General features: G+C 37.6%; 1 protein-coding gene and 1 non-coding gene across 2 annotated transcripts in view; one reads left to right on the top strand and one right to left on the bottom strand.

Annotated features, from left to right (window-relative positions):
* The window catches only part of ZNF148 (zinc finger protein 148), a 110,508-nt gene that overhangs the window by 37,775 nt on the left and 48,543 nt on the right, over positions 1-24,190 (top strand). Inside the window, exons 3-4 of the mRNA XM_007949386.2 lie at positions 13,762-13,885; positions 15,154-15,237. Coding sequence (XP_007947577.1) covers positions 13,762-13,885; positions 15,154-15,237 — 208 coding nt within the window. The remainder of the gene's footprint in view (positions 1-13,761; positions 13,886-15,153; positions 15,238-24,190) is intronic.
* On the bottom strand, positions 1,815-1,950 carry LOC122150812. Its single transcript, XR_006163869.1, has one exon. It is a non-coding gene; the product is annotated as a small nucleolar RNA SNORA42/SNORA80 family (small nucleolar RNA).

Genomic DNA, 24,190 nt, shown 5'->3' with positions numbered 1-24,190 from the left:
GCTTCTTCCTCAGGGATGTGTTCTTGGTCTGTATTCTGCTCCTTTGTTTCTACCACTTTATCCTGCTTCTTTGTGTGGACTGTGATCTTCTGTTGTTTCCGAGGCATCATGACGTTGTTGTATTTAGATGTCTGTTAACTGTTTATGAAGAGCAGCCAAGGGTGGTTCAGGCTCTTCTTGGTGTTTTTTTATCGTTGGCCCGTTGCTTTTCAGTCTTGCAAGCCCCAAATGTCCTTGGGGTTGCACCAGTTGGGAATCTCCAAGCCGCCTGTACCATCTGGGTCGCTCTGGGCACTATCAGACTGCAGCTCCATATGTCTCCTTTTTTTGGTATTTTCACGCAAATTCTTCTGCTAGTTGGGGTTTAGTCCACTTCTGTGTCCTTCCTTTCAAGGCTCAGGGGTCCAAGATTATCTTCTGTATATGTGTTAATTCGTTTCCCAAGTTGAGTCCGACTTGAGGGCACACAACAACACAACGCTTGTTTACTAATGATTTATATGATACTTTCCCCCCTTTTTTTTCACATTAAGATGTAAATTAAGTTTTTCATATATAGGAACAGTATCAGGTTTTGAGGTAAAATCAGTATCTAAGATAATTTGTAATTGTGATTGATTATATTACTTTAGGTTCACTACTGATCTATGAGTAATCTATTTCAAGTCTTTGAAAACAACATAATATATTTATGTTTCAAGTTATTTTAGTTATTCTGTTACCATACTTTTCTTGTACACTATTCTTGAGTATATAGTGTCTTTCTGAAATTCTGACTAAAATTCTGATTCTACTTGTAGTAGTAGAGTGTTATTCGGAATCTTGATTTGATGATATATTCTTGTCGTTTCTAAACCAGAGGCAAGACAGATCATGTTTTTACAGAGCTCAAGATACTTGCTTGTCTAATTTGAGATAAATTAATTTATAATGTATTATTTTATAATTTTATATTATTTAAATCACTCTTACTCTCGTTGCCATCGAGGCAGATCTGACTTACAATGACCCCTCCTTTGGTTTCCGAGGCAGTATCACTATGGAAGTAGATTGCCCCATCTTCCTTCCGAGGAGTGTCTGGTAGGTTTGAACCACCAGCCTTCTGGTTAGCAGTCAAGTGCCTTAGGCTCCTAAGATTTAAATATTAATACATAAATAGATAATTTTACCATATTCCTAGAGATATTATATATGTATTTATATACCAATATAGTTGCCAAATGGAAGTTTTCACCTATTCTAAGTATATTGCATATAAGAAAATGTTTTAGGGTGGTCTTTTTAGGGAATTCTTAGGAGGATGAAATGACTAGAAATAATACCTCTATCAGATAGGGTTATAGAAATAATGAAAACTCACTTGAAAATTAATTTTAAAATATACCAACATATATTTGAATGGTTGTGTGCTATTTTAAACACTGGTCTGTAGTCTCTGGATGAATGGAGAGTATCTGAAATCTTAGAACTTCGAGGTATAACCAGTGAATCGTTTTACATTTTCTCAGGAGTCCGTTTAAAGATTCACACTTGAGATTTTTCATTATAATACCTTGCTTTGCCCTTTCATGTGAAGGAAAAAAAAGTTTATCTCAGTTGTATAAATCAGTAAGTGTTGCTTGTTTTATATTACTGAAAAATAGTTTCTCAAAGAATTACAGTCTTTTACGCTTAGAAGATTCCATTCTTGCCCACATCTTTTTTTGTAGGGGGGAGAAGGGGTGAGGATGTTAAATACAAATAAATATTATACTCTGTCTGTTACATGATTGTAACTTTTTGCTCGTCCTGCTTTTTTTTTTTTTTTTTTTAAGTACTGTGAAACCCCCTACAGTGCTCACGTCCTCTGGGTAAGGAGGCTGTGCAGTCGTTTGAGGCTGCAGTTTACTCTGGCATGGATGTACTGTGAAAAACCTACAGAGAAAGGCTTGCCATAAATCCATTACCTGCTCTAAATCTTGAATTTTGCCAATATGAGTATTTTGAGTATGTGTTACCATTGAGTCTCATTAGACTAGGCCCCCCCCCATAGAAATTAACTAAAGTGATAGATCTTACTTTAGGAGGGGGAAATAAACACCAGTAAATGTGGCTTCCTTCAGATAAGCTCTGAGTACTTTATTGTCAGGTCACCCTTAGGTGTCATGGATTGTAAAGCAGTAATTGCTTTCTGACTGTTGTTGTGTGACAAAACCTAGTTATCTTGTGGTAGGTTTGTTGTTTGAAAATTGTCAAAATTCTTATGGAAACATCTCTGATGAAGAAGAGGGTAATCGAGCTCTAGGGAATGTTATCTAGACAAGTGTTTTGACTCTATCATGGAATAAGCTGCTCTATTAAAGTAAATTTTCCACATAATAAATGCCTGCCCCTTATAAATGCCAAGTTTTATCTTTGCTGGAAATCTTTAGTATATTGTTTCCTTTTAAAATGTAGTGTGCTTGCACATAATTCAGCTTTCAATGTCTCAGGATTGAGGTTCACATTTTTTAAAATGATACCTATTGTAATGAAGTCCTGGGATAGCTGAGATAGTAGGGCTTTTTTCCTTCACCCTGAAGACTCCTGACTACTAGTCTTAAAAGTGTTTTTTGACAGTTTTTAATTGTTCCACTGCCTTACTTTAATGTCATGCTATTCCTATTTACATTTCTATGCCTTTGTGGCCACTTAACATCACTTCCCTTTGCTCTTTGAATCCATTTTTTGTTCTCTTGTGGGTTAGGACTGCAGATAACCACATTTATTAGAAGTGCATGATAAGTCTAAGAAGATTTCAGTTCGTCTTGGTGGGTTCATGGCCATGGTTCTCCCTTCTGGCTGTGCATTAGATTCACCTTTAGGACTTTTTCCAGTTTTAGATGCCCAGCCCCATGTCTGGAGATTCTTATGCAGGGGGGTTCCATCTGTACTTTAAAAAGGTGATGGTGATGTTGATCAAGGTGATCTTGATAGTTGAAGTTTCTGGATAAATGAAGTATCACCACATAACTTTAATTTAATGAATTAGGAGATAGCATTTTCCACCTCAGAAGTGTTTTATGAGGTTTGTTGAGTTAATACTAATAAGTTGTAAGACTCCTTTCAGTAAAATATAACATTTAACCTAGTATTATAATATTTTACAATTTTTTTTCATATACCTTAGTAATTGAGCGAGAGAGAGCAGGACACTTTGAATTCTCCTTATTCTGAAATACATGTTTTTTATTCATTCAACAAATAATTTTAGTGACCATTATGTTTTAAGGCTCTTGTTGTTGTTGTTATATGCCGTCGAGTCGGCCCTGACTCATAGCGACCCCTCCTTGGGTTTCCGAGGCAGTATCACTACGGAAGTAGGATTGCCCAACCTTCCTTCCGAGGAGTGGCTGGTGGGTTTGAACCGCCAGCCTTCTGGTGAGCAGTCAAGCGCCTTAGGCACTATGCTACCGGAGCTCAACAAAGGCTCTTATTAGTTACTAAATAAAGGAACTGTGTTTGTTATAATACTTTAGGTGATCTGGGTAGAAATGGATTATTCCAAGTTATGTTGAACTCAGAAAGGAAGAGTATATTCCACAAACCAAGTAAATTAAAAATTATATAAAGAATTCTCTCCCAGTAGTTTAAATAGTAGTTCACATCCCCTCCACAGTTTGGGATTTAAAAATCAAAAAGATTTGAAATTGAATGGTATAAAATGAGAAAAACTTCATTAAAAGTCACAGAGAAATATGTTATACCAGGCATTGGTTAACTTTCTACATGTTACCTTGATTTAGGTAGAAATGGGTTTGAAGATGAACTAACAATGAGACTGGACATCAAAACAGGAAATACAGAATACTATTTAAGAGAAAATTAAGGAAGGAAATGAGTTAAAATAATGTGTTAGTATTTTATTTATCTAATTTTCCCAGGGAATTAATGTGTTCTGGGTAAATTTTTTTCCACAGAACTGAACTGTAACTAAAAAATAAATTTAAAAAAATTTTGATGTAAATCTTTGAAATGTATCACACCGTTCTTTATCTTAGTATTCAGGGTCATTATGTTGAATATCAGTTATTGTACATACAGTACACTCATGTCCTTGGATTTTTTTTTTTTTTTTTTTTCCTTTTCAATAGACTTTTTTAGGGCAGTTTTAGCTTTACAGAAAAATTGTGCTGGAAGTACTGAGAATTCCTGTATACCCTCTTCCCTCCTGCACATTATTTCTCCTTGCATTACTGTTACTGATGTTATTATTTATTAACTAAAATTCACACTTTACTCTGTGTTGTACATTGCTTTAGATTTTGACAAATGCGTCATGTCATATATTCACCATTATAGTTATATAGAACAGTTTCAAAAAAACTCACTGTCATTGAGTTGATTGCAACTCATAGCAACCCTGTAAGACAAAGTAGAACTGCCCCATAGAATTTCCAAGGCTGTAAATCTTTTTTTTTTTTTTTTAATTGTGATCTGAGTGAGAATTTACAGAGCAAATTCACTTTCCATACAGCAGTTCACATATACTTTGTCTCATGACATTGACTACAATTTACCCCAATGCAACAGCTCCCCTTTACTTCCTTCTGATAGTTACCTCTTCCCTGTGTCCATCCCTCCATGCACACCTGCCCCCTGAGCTGTCTCCCTGTGCATAAGCAGCCCTTCTTTCTCCCATGATTGTTCTCTCCAAGGAGTGTATCTACCTCAGGTAAATGTTCAACTCATATGCCTGTCTTTTGTTTGGCTGGAAGCCACAGGTGTGGGTTCAATTCCAGACCTGAAGGGCAGCTAGGGGCCATAGTCTCAGTGGTTCCACCAGGCTCTATCAGACCAGCAAATGTGGTCCCCCCCCCCTTTTTCCCCAATGATTTTGAATTTTGTTCCACATTGTTCTCCCTCTCCAGGATCTCCTCCATAGATCCCCCTCCAAGTGGTTGACATTGCCAGGCACCATCTAGTTCTTCTGGTCTCATAGTCATATAGGCTGTGGATCACATGGTGTACCAGTTGCTAGGACTAACTGTTTCCATGAATCTAAGGTTTCCTTCATTCTTCTTTGTTCTGGACGATGAGAGACCCATCGTTGTATCTAGATGGCTACTTGCAAGCTTTTACTATCCTAGTTGCTACTTGCCAAAGTAGGAGGTGGAACAATGTTTTGTGTAGTATGTTATGCCAATTGAGCTTGATTTCCCCTGTGACTATGGTCCCACGCCCACAGGTTCAACTACTTGGTCCCTCTGGGTAGCTGGCTGTGACCGAGGAGTGACTACAGTCTTGATCCTTATCAACTCTACTATACACCTGGGAATTGAGATCATACAAATAAACTTACAGGACCACTGTCTGCCAACCCTATACATGGTCTTGGGTACACTCCCCACTTCACAGACATAGCTACTAGTTCAGTCTGTCGACCCATCTATCCACCCATACACCCATGTTTGCCCAAGGCTGTAAATCTTAATGGAAGCACACTGCCTCATCTTTCTCCTGTGGAGCAGTTGTGGGTTTGAACTGCTGACCTTTTGATTAGAAGTCAAATACTTTAACCACTATGCCACCAGTTTCACTGCCCTAAAAATGCCTTATGCTCCATCTTCTCATCCTTCATGCCTACCCCTGATCTCCTGGTAGCCATTGATCTTTTTATTGTCTTTGTAGTTTTGCCTTTCCCAGAATGTTAGATAGGTAGACTCACACAATTAGTAGCTTTCTCTGTTCGTGGACTTTAAGGTCTACACGGCTTAACTTCTCTCTTCAATAAATCACACAACTATTGTATTATTGAAGATAGTAAGACTGAGATTCCTCCCCTATTCCCTCTCCTGATGGCTATTCATACACCAAAGATTTGATCGTGTTCTTTGGTTAACCTGTGATCCCCTTACTTTGATGATAGCTTCTGGTTATACTGCGATTTGTTACCCTACACTGAATTATGCAGAATGCTGTGTGTTTTAGTGCTGTTCCTCTGTTTCTTTTCCTTTCAGTAGTTGTCCTTCTGTGTTGTGTTTCCATTAGTTCACTTTTTCTCGTCAGTATGATATTTCTGTTCCTTAACTATCACCATCAAAAATCTGCTGTGCACACCCTTTTATATGTCTTCTTTCCTGATATTTAAAACTAGGGCTAAATCAGCTTTTTTCCAGAGTAAAAATGCATCTGTAAAATTAAAGCTGATAAATTTTGTCCTTGAGAAAGAAAGTGGAACCTCAGTCCCTTCCTGTGGAGAAAACTTCATGGCTTTTACGACATAAGAGTTTTTGTGTTTAATTTCCTTCTTACCCAATTATGAATTTAATGTTCTGAATCTATCAAAGATTGGCCATTTAAAAATGAAATTTGATAGTGAGTAAAAGCTAGTATTGAAAGATAATAAAAAAATTTGAAATAAAGAAACTGAAAATGTGAAAGTATGATCCTAGAGACAACTAACTATGATGGTTAAATCTCATTATAGTTATTGCTCTAAAGGACTTTGTTATTTTGTTATATTGAGTTGTACTATTCTTCAGTTTCTCATTGGATTTGGAGAGTAAAGAGAATTTTAAAAGCTTTCCTGTTCCCTGCAATTGCAATAATCTATTCATAACAAGTGAGAAATTTGAACTGTTAAATCACACTTTTCTAAGTTGTTTTTGGGTTAGGTGGTTTAGAAGTCAATTTCCACCCCTTGTTTGTCAGTTTGTCATGCTGTGATGCTGGAAACTATGCCATCAGCATTTCACATACCAGCAGAGTCACCCATGGTAGACAGGTTTCAGTGAGCCTCCAGACTAATACAGACTAGGAAGAAGGGTGGAGCAGTTTACTTTTCAAGTAAATTGGCCACTGAATAGCAGTGAAATACTGTCTGATAAAGTGCCACAAAACCTCATGAATGGTGGTGAAACACTGATGTAGTGCCAGAAGAGAACCCCTTCAGGTTGGAAGGCACTGAAAATACGACTAGGGAAAGAGCTGCCTCCTTAAAGTAGAGTTGACATTAATGGTGTGGATGAAGTAAAACTTTCAGGATGTTCATTTGCTGGTATGGCATGACTCAAAGTGAGAAGAAACAGCTGCAAACATCCATTAATAATCAAAATATGGAAAATATTGAAGTAGGAATCTAGGAAAATTTGAACTCAATAAAAATGGAACACGTAAAGATTGATATCATAGGCAAAAGTGAGTTGAAATGGACTGGTATTGGCCATTTTGAATCAGACACTCATATGCTTAACTGTGCTGAGAATGGTAAATTGAAGAGAAATAGTGTCACATGCGTTGGCAAAAAGAACATTTCAAGATCAATTCTGTAGAGAGACACTATGGTTAAGCTCAGTATTACCATTGAGAACAAGGCCAGGGACCAGCTGTGCAACACACTATTTCTCATATGCAAGTTTTAAGTTGAAGCTGAGAAAATTAAAACAAGTCCATGAGAGCCAAAATACCACCTTGAGTATATCTCACCTGAATTTAGAGACCATCTGAAAAGTAGATTTGACACATTGAATACCAGTGACCAAAGACCAGATGAGTTGTGGGATGACATCAAGAACATCATACCTGAAGAGAGCAAAAGGTCATAAAAAGACAAGAAAGGAAGAAAAGACCAAAATGGATGCCAGAAGAGACTCTGAAACTTGCTCTGGAATAAAAAGTAGTTAAAAGGAAGAATGATGAAGTAAAAGAATGGAACAGAAAAATTTCAAAGTGTGGCTTGAGAAGACAAAGTACTGTAATGGTATGTTCAAATACCTGGAGTTAGAAAATCAAAAGGGAAATTCACGATTGGTATTTCTGAAGCTGAAAGAACTGAAGAAAAAAGTGAAGCCTTGAGTTGTAGTACTGAAAAAGTCTATGGGCAAAATACTGAATGATGAAGCAAACATCGAAAGAAGATGGACGGAATACATAGAGTCACTGTACCAAAAAGAATTTATCAGTGTTCAACCATTTTAGGAGATAGTATATCATCAAGAACAGATGGTATTGAAAGAAGAAACATAAGTCACACTGAAAAAACCAAACTCACTGCTGTCAAGTCGGTTAGACTCATAGCGACCCCCCTTGGGTTTCCAAGGCAGTATCATTCTTCCTTCCGAGGAGTGGCTGGAACTGCCAGCCTTCTGGTTAGCAGTCAAATGCCTTAAGCATTGAAAGCATTGGTGAAAAACAAGGGTTCAGAAATTGATGGAATAACCATTGAGATGTTTCAACAAATGGATGCAGGACTGGAGGCTCTCACTTGTTTATGCCAAGAAGTTAGGAAGACAGCTATCTGGCCAACCAACTGGAAGAGATCCATATGTGTGCCCATTTCAAAGAAAGGTGATCCAACAGAATATGGAAATTATCAAACAGTGTCATTACATGCAACTAAAATTTTGCTGAAGATAATTGAAAAATGGTTGTAGCAGTGTATTGACAGAAATTAACTGGAAACTCAAATTCAAGTTGGATTCAGAAGAGGGTGTGGAACAGGGATAATGTTGTTTGCTGATGTTAGATGGATCTTAGGTGAAAACAGAAGATCAGAAAGATGTTCACCTGTATTTTTTTGGCTAGGCAAAGACATTAAGCTTTGTTGATCATAACAAATGATGTATGATATTGTGAAGAATGGGAATTCCAGAACACTTAATTTTACTTGTGAAGAACATGTACATAGATCAAGAGTCTGCTGTTTGAACAGAACAAGGGGGTACAAGGGAATACTGAATGGTTTAAATTAGGAAGTTGTGCATGGATGGGGTTGTATCCTTTCATTGTACTTATTCAGTCTGTATGCTAAGCAAATAATCCAAGAAACTGAACTATGGGAAGAAGAGTATGGCATCAGGATTGAAGGAAGACTTATTAATAACCCTGCAATGTGCAGGTGACACAGTCTTGCTTGCTGAAAGTGAAGAGGACTTGAAGCACTTTCTGATAAAGATCATAGACTACAGCCATCAATATGGATTACACCTCAACAAAAAGAAAAGAAAAATCCTCACAAGTGGACCAGGAGGCAACATCATAATAAATGGAGGAAAGATTGAAGTTATCAGGGATTTCATTTTACTTGGATCCACAATCAATACCTATGGAAGCAGCAGTCAAAAATCAGATGTCATATTGCACTTGGCAAATCTACAGAAGACCTCTTTGAAGTGTTAAGGAGCAAAGATAGGACTTTGAAGACTAAGATGTGCCTTACTTAAGACATGGTATTTTCGTTTCCTCATATGCATGTGAAAGTTGAACAGTGAATAAGTAAAACTAAAGTAGAATTGATGCCTTTGAATTGTGGTGTTGGTGAAGAATACTGAAAATACCACGGACTGCCAGAAGAGCGAACAAACCTGTCTTGCAAGAAGTGCAGCCAGAATGCTCCTTAGAAGCAAAAATGGCCAGACTTCGTCTCACCTACTTTGGTCATGTTGTCTGAAGGGACCAGTTCCTGGAGAAGGGTATCGTTCTGGTTAAAGGAGAAGGTCAGTGAAAAAGTGGAAGACCCTCAGCAAGGTGGATTGACACAGTGGCTGCAACAATGAGCTCAAGCACAGCGGGGATTGTGAGGATGGTGCAGGGGTGGGCATTGTTCCAGTCTGTTATACAGAGGATTGATGAGTCAGAACCAACTCAGTGACACCTAACAGTAGAAACTGAGGTAGATTTAGATTGATTGAAGAATGTATGGCAAAACGTAGGAAGCTTTGGTGGCACAGATTTAAGGCATTCAGATGCTAACCAAAAGGTCATTGGTTTGAACCCACCAGATGCTCCATCAGAGAAAGATGAGGCGGTCTGCTTCCATAAAGATTTACAGCCTTGGAAATCCTGTAGGGCTGTTCTGTCCTGTTCTGAGGAGCTCTGGTGACATAGTGCCTACGGCATTTGACTACTAACCAGAAGGCTGGTGGTTCAAATCCACCAGCCACTCCTTGGAAGGAAGATTGGGCAATCTACTTCCATAGCGATACCACCTCAGAAACCCAAGGAGGGGTCACTATAAGTTGGATACAACTTGAGGGCAATGAGTAGTTTTTTTGGTTTTACCCTGACCTATAGGGTTGCTGTGAGTTAGCATTGACTCGATGGCGGTGGGTTTTGTTTGTTTTGGTAAAACATACCTAGTTTAAAACATATAATCATAATAGTGAGTTTAAAATGTTTCATAATTTTAGTAATTCATATATAGAATGGGGAAGTCATGGCTGCTTTTCAAGAGAGCAGAAATTTTTGAGACAAATGTCACGTTTCAGTCATTCAGTGGCAGTCACCCTTGAGGGGTGAAAAATCTCTGAATTGATTCAGGAATTTAGGGCTTTGCCTGATGAAAACTGGTAGATAAATTAAGATAGTCTTCACCATATATGTATGTAGCTAGCTGAGAACAGATTGTGTCAGAACAGAAAATGTATTTGTAGTGGACTATAAATCAAGAAAGCAGATTGACTGCAAGCCATTTTGGTATTGAAGATTTTTCTCTGTAAAATTCTGTTTCGAATTCATTTAACAGTTAAGACAAAAATAAAGTATGTTGAATATTGTTTAGACTATTGCTAACTACTGTTGATAAAGCCTGACTTCTTGGTCTTTATAATATACTGTTTTTCTCCTGTAGTAGCAATGACAGGAGACATGATAAAGCATCTGGAAATGCTGTATATAGTAGGCATCATAGGATTTAAGTTCTTCAGTTGTAATGGAGATCATAATATGTACTTGCATAATAATGAAGTATTCTTAATGTTGGAGGGGGGGACAAACATCTTTAGCAAATAAGACTCTGCTAAATCTCTAAGACAAACACACTTAACTGATACTTAACATTCTACTAAAAAAATCTTCAAAGGGTGTGAGCAAGAAAAGAAGACAAGTCTATACCAAGAACATTTGGGTTCATTAGTGTGCCATTTCTTGACCACTAAAGGACTTTGTTCTTTGTGTACCCATGTCTCTATGACATTACTCAGTAATCTGAAGACTTTGAAAAATGGAAAAGTGTCATTTTAACAAAATTATTTTGAAAGAGTAAAGTGGTAAGCTGTGAAGAATGTCTGATATAGATGGCAGGCAGCTATATCAGTAGACATTTATAGAATTTCAGCTATGTGCTCCTCGAAAGGAAGGTTGGACAATATACTTCTGTAGGGATACTGCCTCGGAAACCCAAGGGAGGGATCGCAATGAGTCAGATCTGGCTCCACGACAGTGAGTTTGGTTTTTTTTTGGGGACTGTGTGCCAGACAGGAGCTTTTGTAGTGTAGTGCCTAAGGCATTTGACTGCTAACTAGAAGGCTGCTGGTTCAAACCCACCAGCCACTCCTCGGAAGGAAGATTGGGCAATCTACTTCCGTAGTGATACCGCGTCAGAAACCCAAGGGGAGGGGTCGCTATCAGTCGGATCCGACTCAACGGCAGTGAGTTTGGTTTGGTTTAGTTTGATGTGCCAGACACTTTTTGTACACTTGGAGTCATAATGGTAAATAAAGCAGACAGAATTGGGTAGATAGATTTAGAGTGGGTTACATATTGGAAAAACCACTGATGCTTTCTGTTTCATTTTACTGTGTCCTTTTTGTTTATTTATTTATTTATTTAAAAGAATTATATATAAGATGCCCAAGAGTTTGGTCTTTCTGTCTTTGGATTTATCAAAATGCTGGATTTTTCAGTCATTTTATTGATGAGGCAGTGGTGGTTGTTTCATTCATAAAATCTACCTTGCAGTAAGGCTGGAATCCACAGTGAAAGGCAGCATTACCTCTAGTGCCAGAAAACAATGACCTAAAACTCCTTAACTCTCTTCAAAATGGGGCTTTGTACAGTCAAGGATGGCATCCGTTTCCCATTAAGTAACTTGGGCCAGATTTATTGGCCACAAAGCCTTCCTTGCAGTTGCTATACCACAGAAAGCTATTGAGCTGCCCTGTTTTTTGGCACTTGGATCTTGTCATTTATTATTGACACATGAAAAAATACCTGGTGCTATCATATTTTTAGTTCTTTTATTTCACATTTTTATGTTGTTTGATACTAGGAATATTTTGAATGATAGTTTAAAACATTTTATGTTTCTCTTTTTGCAGTGTTAACTTGCATATTATTATGTGGCTTGGAGGGGTTGAAAAAATTTTTAACTGAATGGCCAGAGATGAAACTTTCCATCCTCACTGACTCTCTTCAGGAAGCAGTGACACCCACTTCCATTCTCCTGCCAAATGTTTCCCTCTATGACTTTAGTGCATAGTCTTTGAAGCATTGTTGACCACATTGGCAGTTGGCCCAGAACCCAAATGCCCTGTGTAATTTGCATAATAATTACCATTAATTTACATAGAGTATAGGCTCAACTCTTATCCTGAATTTAAAGTAAGAAAAGAAACATTAAAACCTTTTTTTTCCCTTTTCTACTTCCCGTTTCACCTAGGTTTGAGAAGGGATCGTAGCTGTATACTTGCAGACATTAATTTTTAGTTTCCACAGATATTTATATTTCTTAAGATTTTTCCCAGATTTTCTCTACTCTTTGTTGGACACAGTTTCTTAGCTCTAACTGTGTATGCCTCCAACACATTTTCCCCTGACTTTCTATCTTCCTCCTGATCTTACCTCCTAGTTTTCTCTGATTCTTATCTTCCCATCATAGTTTTCCATCTTTTTTCTCATCTCAATAAAAAAAAGGGGACATTTGTCATTGTTTCTCAGCCACAAGTCTGATTAGAGAGGCAGGTTAATGTTATCTATTGAACAAGTAGTTGATAAGTTGAAATACGTGAGGCCCAGCGAGCCATAAATTTTTCTCTTTGCCATATCCAGATTAGGCCCACAATGTTCTTAGCTTCAAGAAGCATGGGAAAATATGATTCATTTCTTTGCCTTTTATCTTCCTTCTCCATACCGATTTCTAATTTGTTTACCTAGCAGATATTTTTAGGAATATGTTTTACAGTAGTTTATTAGTCTTACAATAATCTTAGAGATCCTGGACTCTAGTATGATTACAGGATGTAGTTTTTTCTCCATTGAAAATTAAAAAAAAAAAGTTTAATAGGTAAGCATTTATATGATTCAAAAAGTTGTTTTAAACGTGTACAGTATAAAGTCTCCCTCTCATTCTTATCTCCCAACTGCTCATTTTTCCAGCCCTGTAACCAGAGTTGTATACATTTTAATGTATATCTTACTCAAATATTTTTTATGTATATAAGAGCAAACATAAATATATATTCCTATATGTACTCCCTTGTATATAAAAATTAGCAGAAATGTACACTGAGTTCTAAACCTTGCTTTTTTCACTTAATAATAAATCCTGGAGCTCTTTCCATAATAGTATATAGAGAGCTTTCTCATTTTATGACTACATAAAATATTAAATTGTATTTATTTTCATGATTTATTTAACTACTCCCTTGTGATTATATTTAGGTGAAAATGTAGACTTTTGTCGTGCTTTTTGAGAATTTGAAATCTAAAAGATAGCTGAAGTCACCCTAGGAGAGAACAAGAACACTTGAGCATCAACCTTGAAGGGAGGGGGGCAGAGTACTAAATTTTATTTAACTAGCTTCTGAGGTCTTACTAGTAATTTTTACCCATCCTGAGCCACATTGTACTTTCTTACAGTTAATGATAACATTATAGTTTTTTTTTTAAAGATTATGTAGTAAAAAAACTATATCATAATCTGATGACCATTGTTTGCATTAAAAGGCATCTTTTTTTTATAAATTAGCATTTAATTACGTTTTAAAAACTACTTTTGTTTTTGCCTTTTTTTTTTTAAACTAGATCCTTACAATAAATGAGGATGGATCACTTGGTTTGAAAACCCCTAAATCTCATGTTTGTGAGCACTGCAATGCTGCCTTTAGAACGAACTATCACTTACAGAGACATGTCTTCATTCATACAGGTATTTCTTGAATTAAAATGGGCTTATTGCCATTAAAATTATTATCTTTGCTATTTTCATCTCCCATAAATGTCATTCATTTCTAAGACCTTAGCTAACCTGAGATTCCAAATCAGAAATTTCATAGACCCAGAGTGTCAGAAGAAAACAGAAAAACATTTAAATTTGAAAACAGTGAGCTTGGATATGCAAAATTAATTGCATAGTCTTGAGCAGGACACTTATTTGTTAATGTGTTCCTTTTAGTTAGAGAAATGATGAAAGAGTGTACTATTAAAAGCTTGTTAACATTTTTCTATACAAGACAGCCAGGTAGAATTTTGCAAATGATGGCTAAGACCATGAAGTTGTAGACAGCAGGACTAAAGACTGATCACAGACCTTTGGAGAAACAGACTAGACATGTAGGGTGAATTAGGACTTTTTAAAAAAAGAAGGAAAGAAAAAGTAATGAGGGAGGGAGAATTGATGAATTAGGAAAATGTAGTGTCCCAGAAGCCAAAAGAGAGAATTTCAAGGAGGACACGATCAACATCAAAAGCTGCAGGAGGATGGAGATGGATAGATAACTGAGCAAAGATCAGTGAAGTAAACAGCAAAGAGATCATGGGTAACAGAGTTAAAGCACAAGTGGATGGTGAAGAATTTGAGACTTCAGGTAGACTACTCTTTTAAGAAGGTTCTGTGGTAAAAGGGAAGGAGAGAAATGACTAAAATAGGAGAGATTCAGGATTGTAGGGAAGTTTCTCAGCCTAGAGCAGACCTTAAGCATACTTAAAAGGCAAGGCTGTACCAGAGAGAAAGTTTAATGAGATGGGATCTAAAAAAAAAAAAAAGATGCTCAGAAAGTTGTGAAGGTTCTGAAGAAGATAGAAATGAAAAAGAATAAAGGAATGGTCACTGTAGATAGCTGGGTGGGTGCATCTTCCTCCAGATAAAAAGGAAAAAGAGATTTTAAAGATATACTAGAATCCTTTCCAGCCCTGTGATTTCTTAAAATTCTGTTTTAAATTGTTTGTTTGTTTCCTTAAAGGATATAGATCCAATTTAATCTCATTTTTGTGTGATTTTGAGAATGTGTATTTTTAAATATTTGGGGAAATTTTGAGAGGAAATTAAATTCTGTTAATGAATAATATAAAAAATTTGTTTGGATAGTTGGGAATTTCCCACAATCTGGGTTTGTAAGATTTACTTTCCTCAGAAATAGTAACTATAAACTGTTGTTTTATCCGGTAACTAATTTATGGATGTGAAATTATTTTAAGGCGAAAAACCATTTCAATGTAGTCAATGTGACATGCGTTTCATACAGAAGTACCTGCTACAGAGACATGAGAAGATTCATACTGGTGAGTGTTGACACCCTTACTAGGGTCTTTAAAATTACTATTCAAATGTAGGGAAAACTTTTTAATAAGTAGCAACAGTCTGTTGCCACTTTCATTGTTTTTACCATATATCACATCTCATCTTTCTTCTTCCTTCAATAAATCAATGTTAACTGCTAAGACTTAGCTTTAATGCCCAAGCTCAGTAAATTATTTTGAAGTAGTTTCCTAGTAATTTAAAATATATACTTGAAATGACTAAAGAAGGAAGCTTGTATGAAAGTTGTTTCCTTAGATGTTTGAAAAGTTTAAAGTAGGTTAAATTGTCATTCACATTAATTTATCTGGGGGAAGAAGTCAAAATGCCTAAGCCTAAGACCTAAGATAGTGATGCCATTCTTTTTGTTATGCCCCCCATATCATATACATATTTTACTGTATTATGAGAGAGAGAATCTTAAAAAATTGGGAACTTCAGTTTTTCTGTCAGTTTGTTGGTGATGCAGAAAAAAATATTTTGGAAGATTATTATAAAGGAACTTAAAAAGTTAAGTCTCATTTTAGAGTAAACATTTTTTGCGTTTATTAAGAAATGATAAATGTAAAACCAAGTTTTATAAGTGACCTTGCTTTAGTAGACTGTTAACTTTTGACTTTTGATACCTTTAAGTGTGGTGAAAAATGTTTATTTAGTATTGATTTCTAGTGTTTTGACTTTTTGTGATGTAATAAAAGCAGAGTTAGTGAATTTGTACAACTTTGATTCTTGTATTTAAATGCAGTTGAGAATGATGGTGATAATACATGAATGTTAAAAATATTGAAGTTTTCCTTATTTCTCTGTACACATTACTTAAGCAAGTACCTGCCCAGTGTTGTTAGATGTGTTCTCATGGTACCTGCAGTACCTGGGAGAGAGAGATCCTTGGATAGTTTGTCATAGAGAAACAACTTTTTCTGCCTAGTAACTTCCCTTCAACTTTCTTTGGCCCTGACAAAAAAGCATGAAGGTAGCTTGTGTACTTAAATAAAACTTAAATGGTGCATCACACCCATATATTTTGATGTTCTACCTTATTTCTTCTTTCATCCTTTTGCACATCATTCATTTCAGTTTCTTTAGACATCTATCACTTTCATATAAAGGGAGTGTGATAGGCATTGTGGGAAAATGAACAACTTTATGGATTTTATGTGACTTATAGCTAAATTTTCTATACAGTAATAAAAATCAGATAAAAATTAAAGTGATTAAATATGTTTTTGCATATTTTTAATACCTACTGGATTCTGATGATTATTCATTCATTCAGTAGAAATATACCAAGACATGCCCCACACCTCACCCCCGGTATTTTTTTAGGCACCAGACAGATATAGGAGGCATTTTCCTTGGAGTTTACGTTCTTATGGGGGAGACAGACATAACAAATGCAGTGTAATAAATGTTGCAGAGTTTCATACACAATGCTGTGGTGCACTTGAGAAAGAGACAGATGTGCTGTCTGTTGAAGGTGACTTAGGGAATGCATCACAGAAAATCTGCATGAGGCTAAGTTAAGAATCTATAGGTATCTACATATATATACATAGGTATATCTGGAACAGATTTTTGAAACAATACTTGTATTGCAGTCTGATATTTTGTTTTCTTCTAGTGAGTTTTTTCAGTTTCCCTCCACTCCCGTCGCATCCCTGGTAACCAGCAAAGAAAGTTCCTTCTGTTTGTAAACCTTTCCTGGCTTTTTACAATAGTAGACTAATGCAATGTTTGTTCCTCTGCAATTGACTTATTTCACTCAGCATGATGTCCTCCAGTGAGTTATTTTTTAAAGTGCTGATCACAATTCCGTAATCCAACTGTTTGGAAAAACAACAGCTGTAGCCCTTGGGATATCTTGGATTTAAGCAGGATGTTATAGGTAGTTAACATTTATTGAGCATTTACTAAATGCCAGCTATTATATTTGTTAAATGTATCACTTAATTCCCACAATAATCCTAAAAGGGTGTAGCTATTACTATCCCAGTCTTATAGATGAGGAAGTAGGATACACATAGAAGTTAAGAAAGTTTCCTAAATTTATATAATTTGAGTGGTAGAAACAGTTCACACACCCAGCTGCTCACTGAAAGCTTAGAGGTCCAAGTCCACCCAGAAGAAAGGCCAGATGATCTAATCCTGAAAAATCAGCCATTGACATCCCTACGGAGAGAAGTTCTACTCTGAAATACATGGGATTGCCATGAGTTAGAATCAACTCGACAGCAACTGGTTTCAGTAGATGACAGAGTCAAAATTCTAGCTAGTCTCCCTGACTCCAGGGTACACATGTGAAATCAGCATGAGACTGGAAACAGAAGAATATCTTTTGGCCCTTTCGAGTTTTTCTTGCTCTGCCTCTAGAGCCACAAAAAATGGGTTTACTGAGTTATGACCTAGACTTCCTATAGGTTTAGTAACATCTAAAAGGGGTGGAAGCAAAAGCAGGTGTTCTCTTACAGAGAATACATTTAAAAAGAATATACAGAGTTGGGAGGAACAGGGCAAATCAGTCACTTTGGATTCTTTACTGAAGAAAATTTCTTCTGAAGAGAGACTGACTTTTGCTGTTTTTTTTTTTTACCCTCTCAAGTAGAAGGGGAATAGTTAGTTCTGCCTTCTTTAATTGTATTCTTGATTCTTTATATGGACTTTTTTTGAAGACAGTAAAATATTTTTGTTTCATAATCAAGATACTTAACTTACAGAGTTAAACTTATTTGGGAATATACACACCTACACTTTCACATACACACACAAGTATGCTCTCCATAGTTTATTATTCTGTCCTTAGCTGCTCTTTCTTTCATGTTCTAAATGACTTTTTGAGGGGGATATGGGGAGCAGGAGTGCCCTAAAGTTTGCTTTTGTCAAGATTTTTCTTTTCTGTAGGGTCTTAATTTAAAAGACGGCATTGAAATAGTTATGACAGTAAAAAAAAAGAAAAATATTTTATGTACACTTCAACATAAAACAAAAATCCTCTCAACTGGACCAATAAGCAACATCATGATAAATGGAGAAAAGATTGAAGTTATCAAAGATTTCATTTTAGGAGGATCCACAATCAACACCCATGGAAGCAGCAGTCAGGAAATCAGATGTCCGATTACACAGGACATACCTGCCACAAAACACCTATTTAAATTGTTGAAGAACGAAGATGTCACTTTGAAGACTAAGGTGCTCCAACCCAGCCCTGGTATTTTCAGTCACCTCATATGCCTATGAAAGCTGGACAGTGAATAAGTAAGGCTGAAAAAGAGTTGATGTTTTTGAATTGTGTTAGTGAAGAATACAGAAATATTGAAAATACTGTGGGCTGCCTGAAGAACAAACAAATCTATACTGGAGGAAGTGCAGCCAGTATGCTTCTTGGAAGTGGGAATGGCTGGATTGCGTCTCACTTTCTTTGGTGGTGTCTGTCAGTTTGTCGTCCTGTCGTGGCTTACGTGTTGCTGTGAGGCTAGAGGATATGCCACCAGTGTTGCAAAATGCGAGCAGGGTTACCTGTATAGACAGGTTTCAGCAGAGCTTCCAGGATAAGACAGACTTAGAAGAAGGAAGAGGCCATGCACTTCTCAAAGAATTGGCCAGTGAAAACCTTATTAATAGTAGTGAAACATTGTCTGATATATTGCTGGAAAACTTTATGAATACCCCTAAAACATTGTCTGATATAGTGCCAGAAGATGAGCCCATCGGGTTGGAGGGCACTCAAAATTTGGGGAAGAGCTGACTTCTCAGAGTAGAGGTAACCTTAATGATATGGATACAGTAAAGCTTTCAGGACTTCCATTGGCTGATGTGGCATGATTCAGAATGAGTAGAAACAGATGCAAACATCTATTAAAAATTGGAACATGGAATGTATGAAGTATGAATCTAGGAAAATTGGAAATTGTCAAAAAATGAAATGGAATGCATAAAGATTGATATCCTAGGCATTAGTGAGCTGAAATGGACTGGTTTTGGCCATTTTGAATCAGACAACCATATGATCTACTATGCCAGGAATGACAAATTGAAGAGGAATGGCATGACCTTCATCGTCACAAAGGCTTTTTCAATATTTGTCCTGAAGTACAACACTGTCAGTGATAGGATAGTATCCATATGCCTACAAGGAAGACCACCAGTTAATACTACTGTTACTCAAATCTGTGCACCAATCACCAAAGCCAAAGATGAAGAAATTGAAGATTTCTGCTAACTTCTGCAGTCTGAAACTGACCAAACATGCAGTCAAGATGTGTTCATTATCACTGGTGACTGGAATGCAAAAGTTGGAAACACAGAAGAGTCATGGGTAGTTGGAAAACGTGGCCATGCTGATAGAAATAATGCTGGAGATCGCATGATAGAATTTTGCAAGACCAATGACTTACTCATTGCAAATACCTTTTTTCAACAACATAAGCAATGGCTGTACACGTGGACTTCACCAGATGGAATACATAGGAATTGGATTAACTACATTTGTGGCAAACAGCAATGGAGAAGTTCAATACCTTTGGCCAAAACAAGGCCAGGAGCCGATTGTGGAACAGACCATCAACTCCTTGTATGCACGTTCAAGTTGAAGTTGAAGACAATTAAAAGAAGTCCACGAGAGCCAAAATATGACCTTGATAATATCCCTCCTGAATTTAGAGACCATTTAAAGAATAGATTTGATGGATTGAACACCAGTGACCAAAAACCAGAAGAATTATGGGTTGATATGAAGAGCATCATACATGAAGAAAGCAAGAGGTCATTAAAAAGACAAGAAAGGAAGAAAAGACCAAAATGGATGTCAGAAAAGACTCTGAAACTTGCCCTTGAGCAGAGAGTAGCTGAAGCAAATGGAAGAGATGATAAGATAAAAGAGCTGAACAGAAGATTTCAAAGAGCAGCTTGAGAAGATAAAGCCAATTACTGTAATGAAATCTGCAAAGACCTGGAGTTAGAAAACCAAAAGCATATTCTTCACATGCTCGGCATTTCTCAAGCTGAAAGAACTTAGGAAAAAAAATTAAGCCTCGAGTTGCAGTATTGAAAGATTCTGTGGGCAAAATGGGAGCTCTGGTGGCATAGTGCCTAAGGCATTTGACTGCTAACCAGAAGGCTGGCTGTTCAAATCCACCAGCCACCCCTTGGAAGGAAGATTGGGCAATCTACTTTCATAGAGATACCGCCTCAGAAATCCAACAAGGGGTTGGTATGAGTTGGGACCAACTCAACAACAGTGAGAAGGGCAAAATATTGAATGATGCAGGAAACATCAGAAGAAGATGGAAGGAATACACAGAGTCACTGTACCAAAAAGAGTTGGTTGATGTTCATCCATTTCAGGAGGTAGCATATGGTCAAGAGCCAGTGGTATTGAAGGAAGAAGACAAAGCTGCACTGAAGGAATTGGTGAGGAACAAGGCTCCAGGAATCTACAGAATACCCATTGAGATGTTTCAATAAGTGAATGCCCCACTGGAGGCACTCGCTTGGCTATCCCAAGAAATTTGGAAGACAGCTACCTGGTCAACTGACTGGAAGACATCCATATTTGTGTCCATTGCAAAGAAAGGTGATCCCACAGAATATGGAAATTATCGAACGATATTATTAATATCACACACAAGTAAGATCTTACCAAAAATAATTCAAAAACGGTTGCAGCAGTATGTTGACAGCTTCCAGAAATGCAAGCTGGATTCGGAAGAGGACATGAAACGAGGGATATCATTACTGATGTCAGATGGATCTTGGCTCAAAGCAAAGAATACCAGAAAGATGTTTACTTATGTTTTATTGACTTGTGCAAAAGCATTCGATTGTGTGGATCGTAAACAAATTTTGGATAGCATTGAGAAGAATGGAAATTCCAGAACCTTGATTATACCCCTGAGGAACCTGTACATACATCAGGAGCCTGTCATTCAAACAGAACAAGGGTATACTGCATGGCTCAAAATCAAGAAGGGTGTGTGTTAAGGTTGTATCCTTCAACCATATTTATTCAACTTGTATGCTGAGCAGATAATCCAAGAAGCTGGATTATATGAAGGAGAACGTGGCATCAGGATAAGAGGAAGGCTCATTAACAACTTGTGATATGCAGATGACACAGCTTTGCTTGCTGAAAGTGAGAATGACTTGAAGCACTTACTGATGAAGTTCAAAGACTACAGTCTGCAGCATGGATTACACCTCAATATAAAGAAAACAGAAATCTTCACAACTGGTCCAGTAAACAGCTTCAGGATAAATGAAGAAAAGATTGAAGTTGCCGAGGTTTTCGTATTACTTGTTGGTTCTACAATCAACACCAATGGAAGCAGCAGTCAGGACATCAGATGATGTATTGCATTTGGCAAATCTACTGCAAAAGACCTCTTTCAGGTGATGAAGAGCAAAGATGTCTCCTTGAAGACTAAGGTGCGCCTAACCCAAGCCATGGTATTTTCAGTCACCTCTTATGCATGTGAGAGCTGGACAGTGATTAAGGAAGACCAAAGAAGGGTTGATGCTTTTGAGTTGTGGTGTTGGAGAAGAAGAGTACCATGGTCTTCTAAAAGGACTAACAAATCTGCCCTGGAAGAAGTGCAGCCAGAATGCTCCTTGGAAGCGAGAATGGCCAGACTTTGTCTCACCTACTTTGGTCATATTGTCAGAAGGATCCTTGGAGAAGGATATCTTGCTTGGTAAAGTGGAAGGTCAACAAAGAAGGGGAAGGCCCTCAATGAGATGGATAGACACAGTGGCTGCAATGATGAGGTCAGGTATTGCAAGGATCGTGAGGCTGGCCCAGGACCGTGCAGTGTTTCGTTCTGCTGTACATAGGATCACTATGAGTCAGAGATGACTCAACAGCACATAAGAACAACACAACAGCTTTGGTGGAATGGGTCTTTGGAGAAGGATATCATGCTTGGTAAAATAGAGGGTCAGCAAGAAAGGGGAAAACCCTCAACGAGGGATTGACATAGTGGTTTCACTGATAGGCTCAGGCATAGCAAGGGTTGTGAGGATTGTTCACTACTGGGCAGTGTTTTTGTTCCATTTACACAGGGTTGCTATGAGTCACAATCAACTTGACTGCACCTGACAACAATAATCCATCTTTAAATTGTCAGACAGTTAATGAGTTACCTATCCTCTGATCCTCAAAGGTTGTGTGCTGATAAGAACTACTCTCATACCCCACCCACTGCAAAAAAAAAAAAAAAAAAAATTGCTGCTGTCAAGTCAATTCCAATTCATAGTGACCCTTACAGTGTTTCCAAAGCTGTAAATCTTTATGGAAGTACACTGCTTCATTTTTATCCTGTGGAGCAGCTGGTGGGTTCAAACCACTGACCTTTTGGTTAGCAGTCAAATAAATGCATTAACCACAACTCTTGTCCCTTTGGGTCTCATTATGTTGTGTTCCACCCCAAGCTCCCCAACCTCATTGTCTGATCCATTTACAACATGGTTACAAATCATTACACTCTTGACTGCTGCTTACCACCAATAAAGACATCCTCTGTGGCTTTTAAAAATCAAAAACGTGGCTTGATTTCGGTTTCAAATAGAAAACTTTTGAACTCAGCCTGGATAAGTTGTCACTTAATTTTTTTTTTCCTAAATTTGAGCTCTGGTAGCATAGTGCCTAAGGCACTTGACTGCTAACCAGAAGGCTGGCGGTTCAAACCCACCAGCCACTCCTCGGAAGGAAGGCTGGGCAATCCTACTTCCGTAGTGATACTGCCTCGGAAACCCAAGGAGGGGTTGCTATGAGTCGGGGCCGACTCGACGGCAAATAACAAATTTGAGCTACTCTGTGATACATTTTATGAGAGAGTACTTTTTCATCCAGAGAATGATCAATGCAATTCTGATTAAAGCATTATTCCTTTGTGCCTGTTGTTGCTGGGTGCTGTTGAGTCCAGTTTTCTGCTCCATAGGGTTTTCTAGGCAGTAATCTTTACAGAAGGAGCTCTGGTGGTGCAGTGCTTAAGTGCTCAGCTGCAAACTCAAAGGTTGACGATTTGAACCCATGAGCTGCTTGCTTTGCAGGAGAAAAATTTGCCAGTTTGCTTCTGTAAAGATTACAGCCTTGAGAATCTTGTGGGGGCGATTCTGGTTTGTTTAGAGTTTCTGTGAGTTGGAATTGACTTGACAGCAATGGATTTTGTTTGGTTTTTTAATTTTTATGGAACAAAAGATTCCATCATCTTTTCTGCCACAGAGCCTCGGGGAGGATTTGAACTACCAAGCTTTCAGTTAGCAGCCAACCTTGTAACCATTCTGCCACCAGTGCATTGAGCACTGTCAAAACACAGATATCCTTGGAACTGCTATTTTTGGTAGTTATGGGATATGGGAAAGAAGGTGAGGACTTGAAGTCAAGGTAAAAAATATAAAAAGAAAACCAACACTCATTGCCATCAGGTCCATTCTGACTCACATGGACCACATGGGACAGAGTAGAACTGCCCCATAGAATTTCCAAGGCTGTAATTTTTATAGAAGCAGACTGCCTCATCTTTCTCCCACAGAGCAGCTGGTGGGCTCAAACTACTGACCTTTGGATTGGCAGATGAGCACTTAATCACTGCACCGCCAGGGTTCCTTAGGTTGAAGATAATGGATCCTAATTGATAATATTGTTTAGGGCCAGAATTACTGCTCAGTATACCATGGTTAAACATTCGTCTTCACTGCCAAATTTACTTTGTAATTAGGTTCTTTTGTCCAAAGTGACTCTTCACTTTATATTTCCAGAATGCATATATAGATTAAATGTTAGAATGGCATATATGCAGTTCTCAAACAGTTGTGTTCTTTTCTACTCACCTTGTGACAGCAGCTGGCTTGGTTTGGCTTTTGGTTTGACCATTTTGCTCTCATGAAGGAGCTCTGGTAGCATAGTGGCTAAGGCACTTGACTGCTAACCAGAAGGCTGGC

This window comes from Orycteropus afer, unplaced genomic scaffold (genome assembly GCF_000298275.1).
Source record: "Orycteropus afer afer isolate SDZICR_OR568_19922 unplaced genomic scaffold, OryAfe1.0 scaffold00245, whole genome shotgun sequence".
Classification (NCBI taxonomy): domain Eukaryota; kingdom Metazoa; phylum Chordata; class Mammalia; order Tubulidentata; family Orycteropodidae; genus Orycteropus; species Orycteropus afer.
Note: the sequence above shows the minus strand (reverse complement) of the source record. Positions and strands in the feature narration are given on the sequence as shown.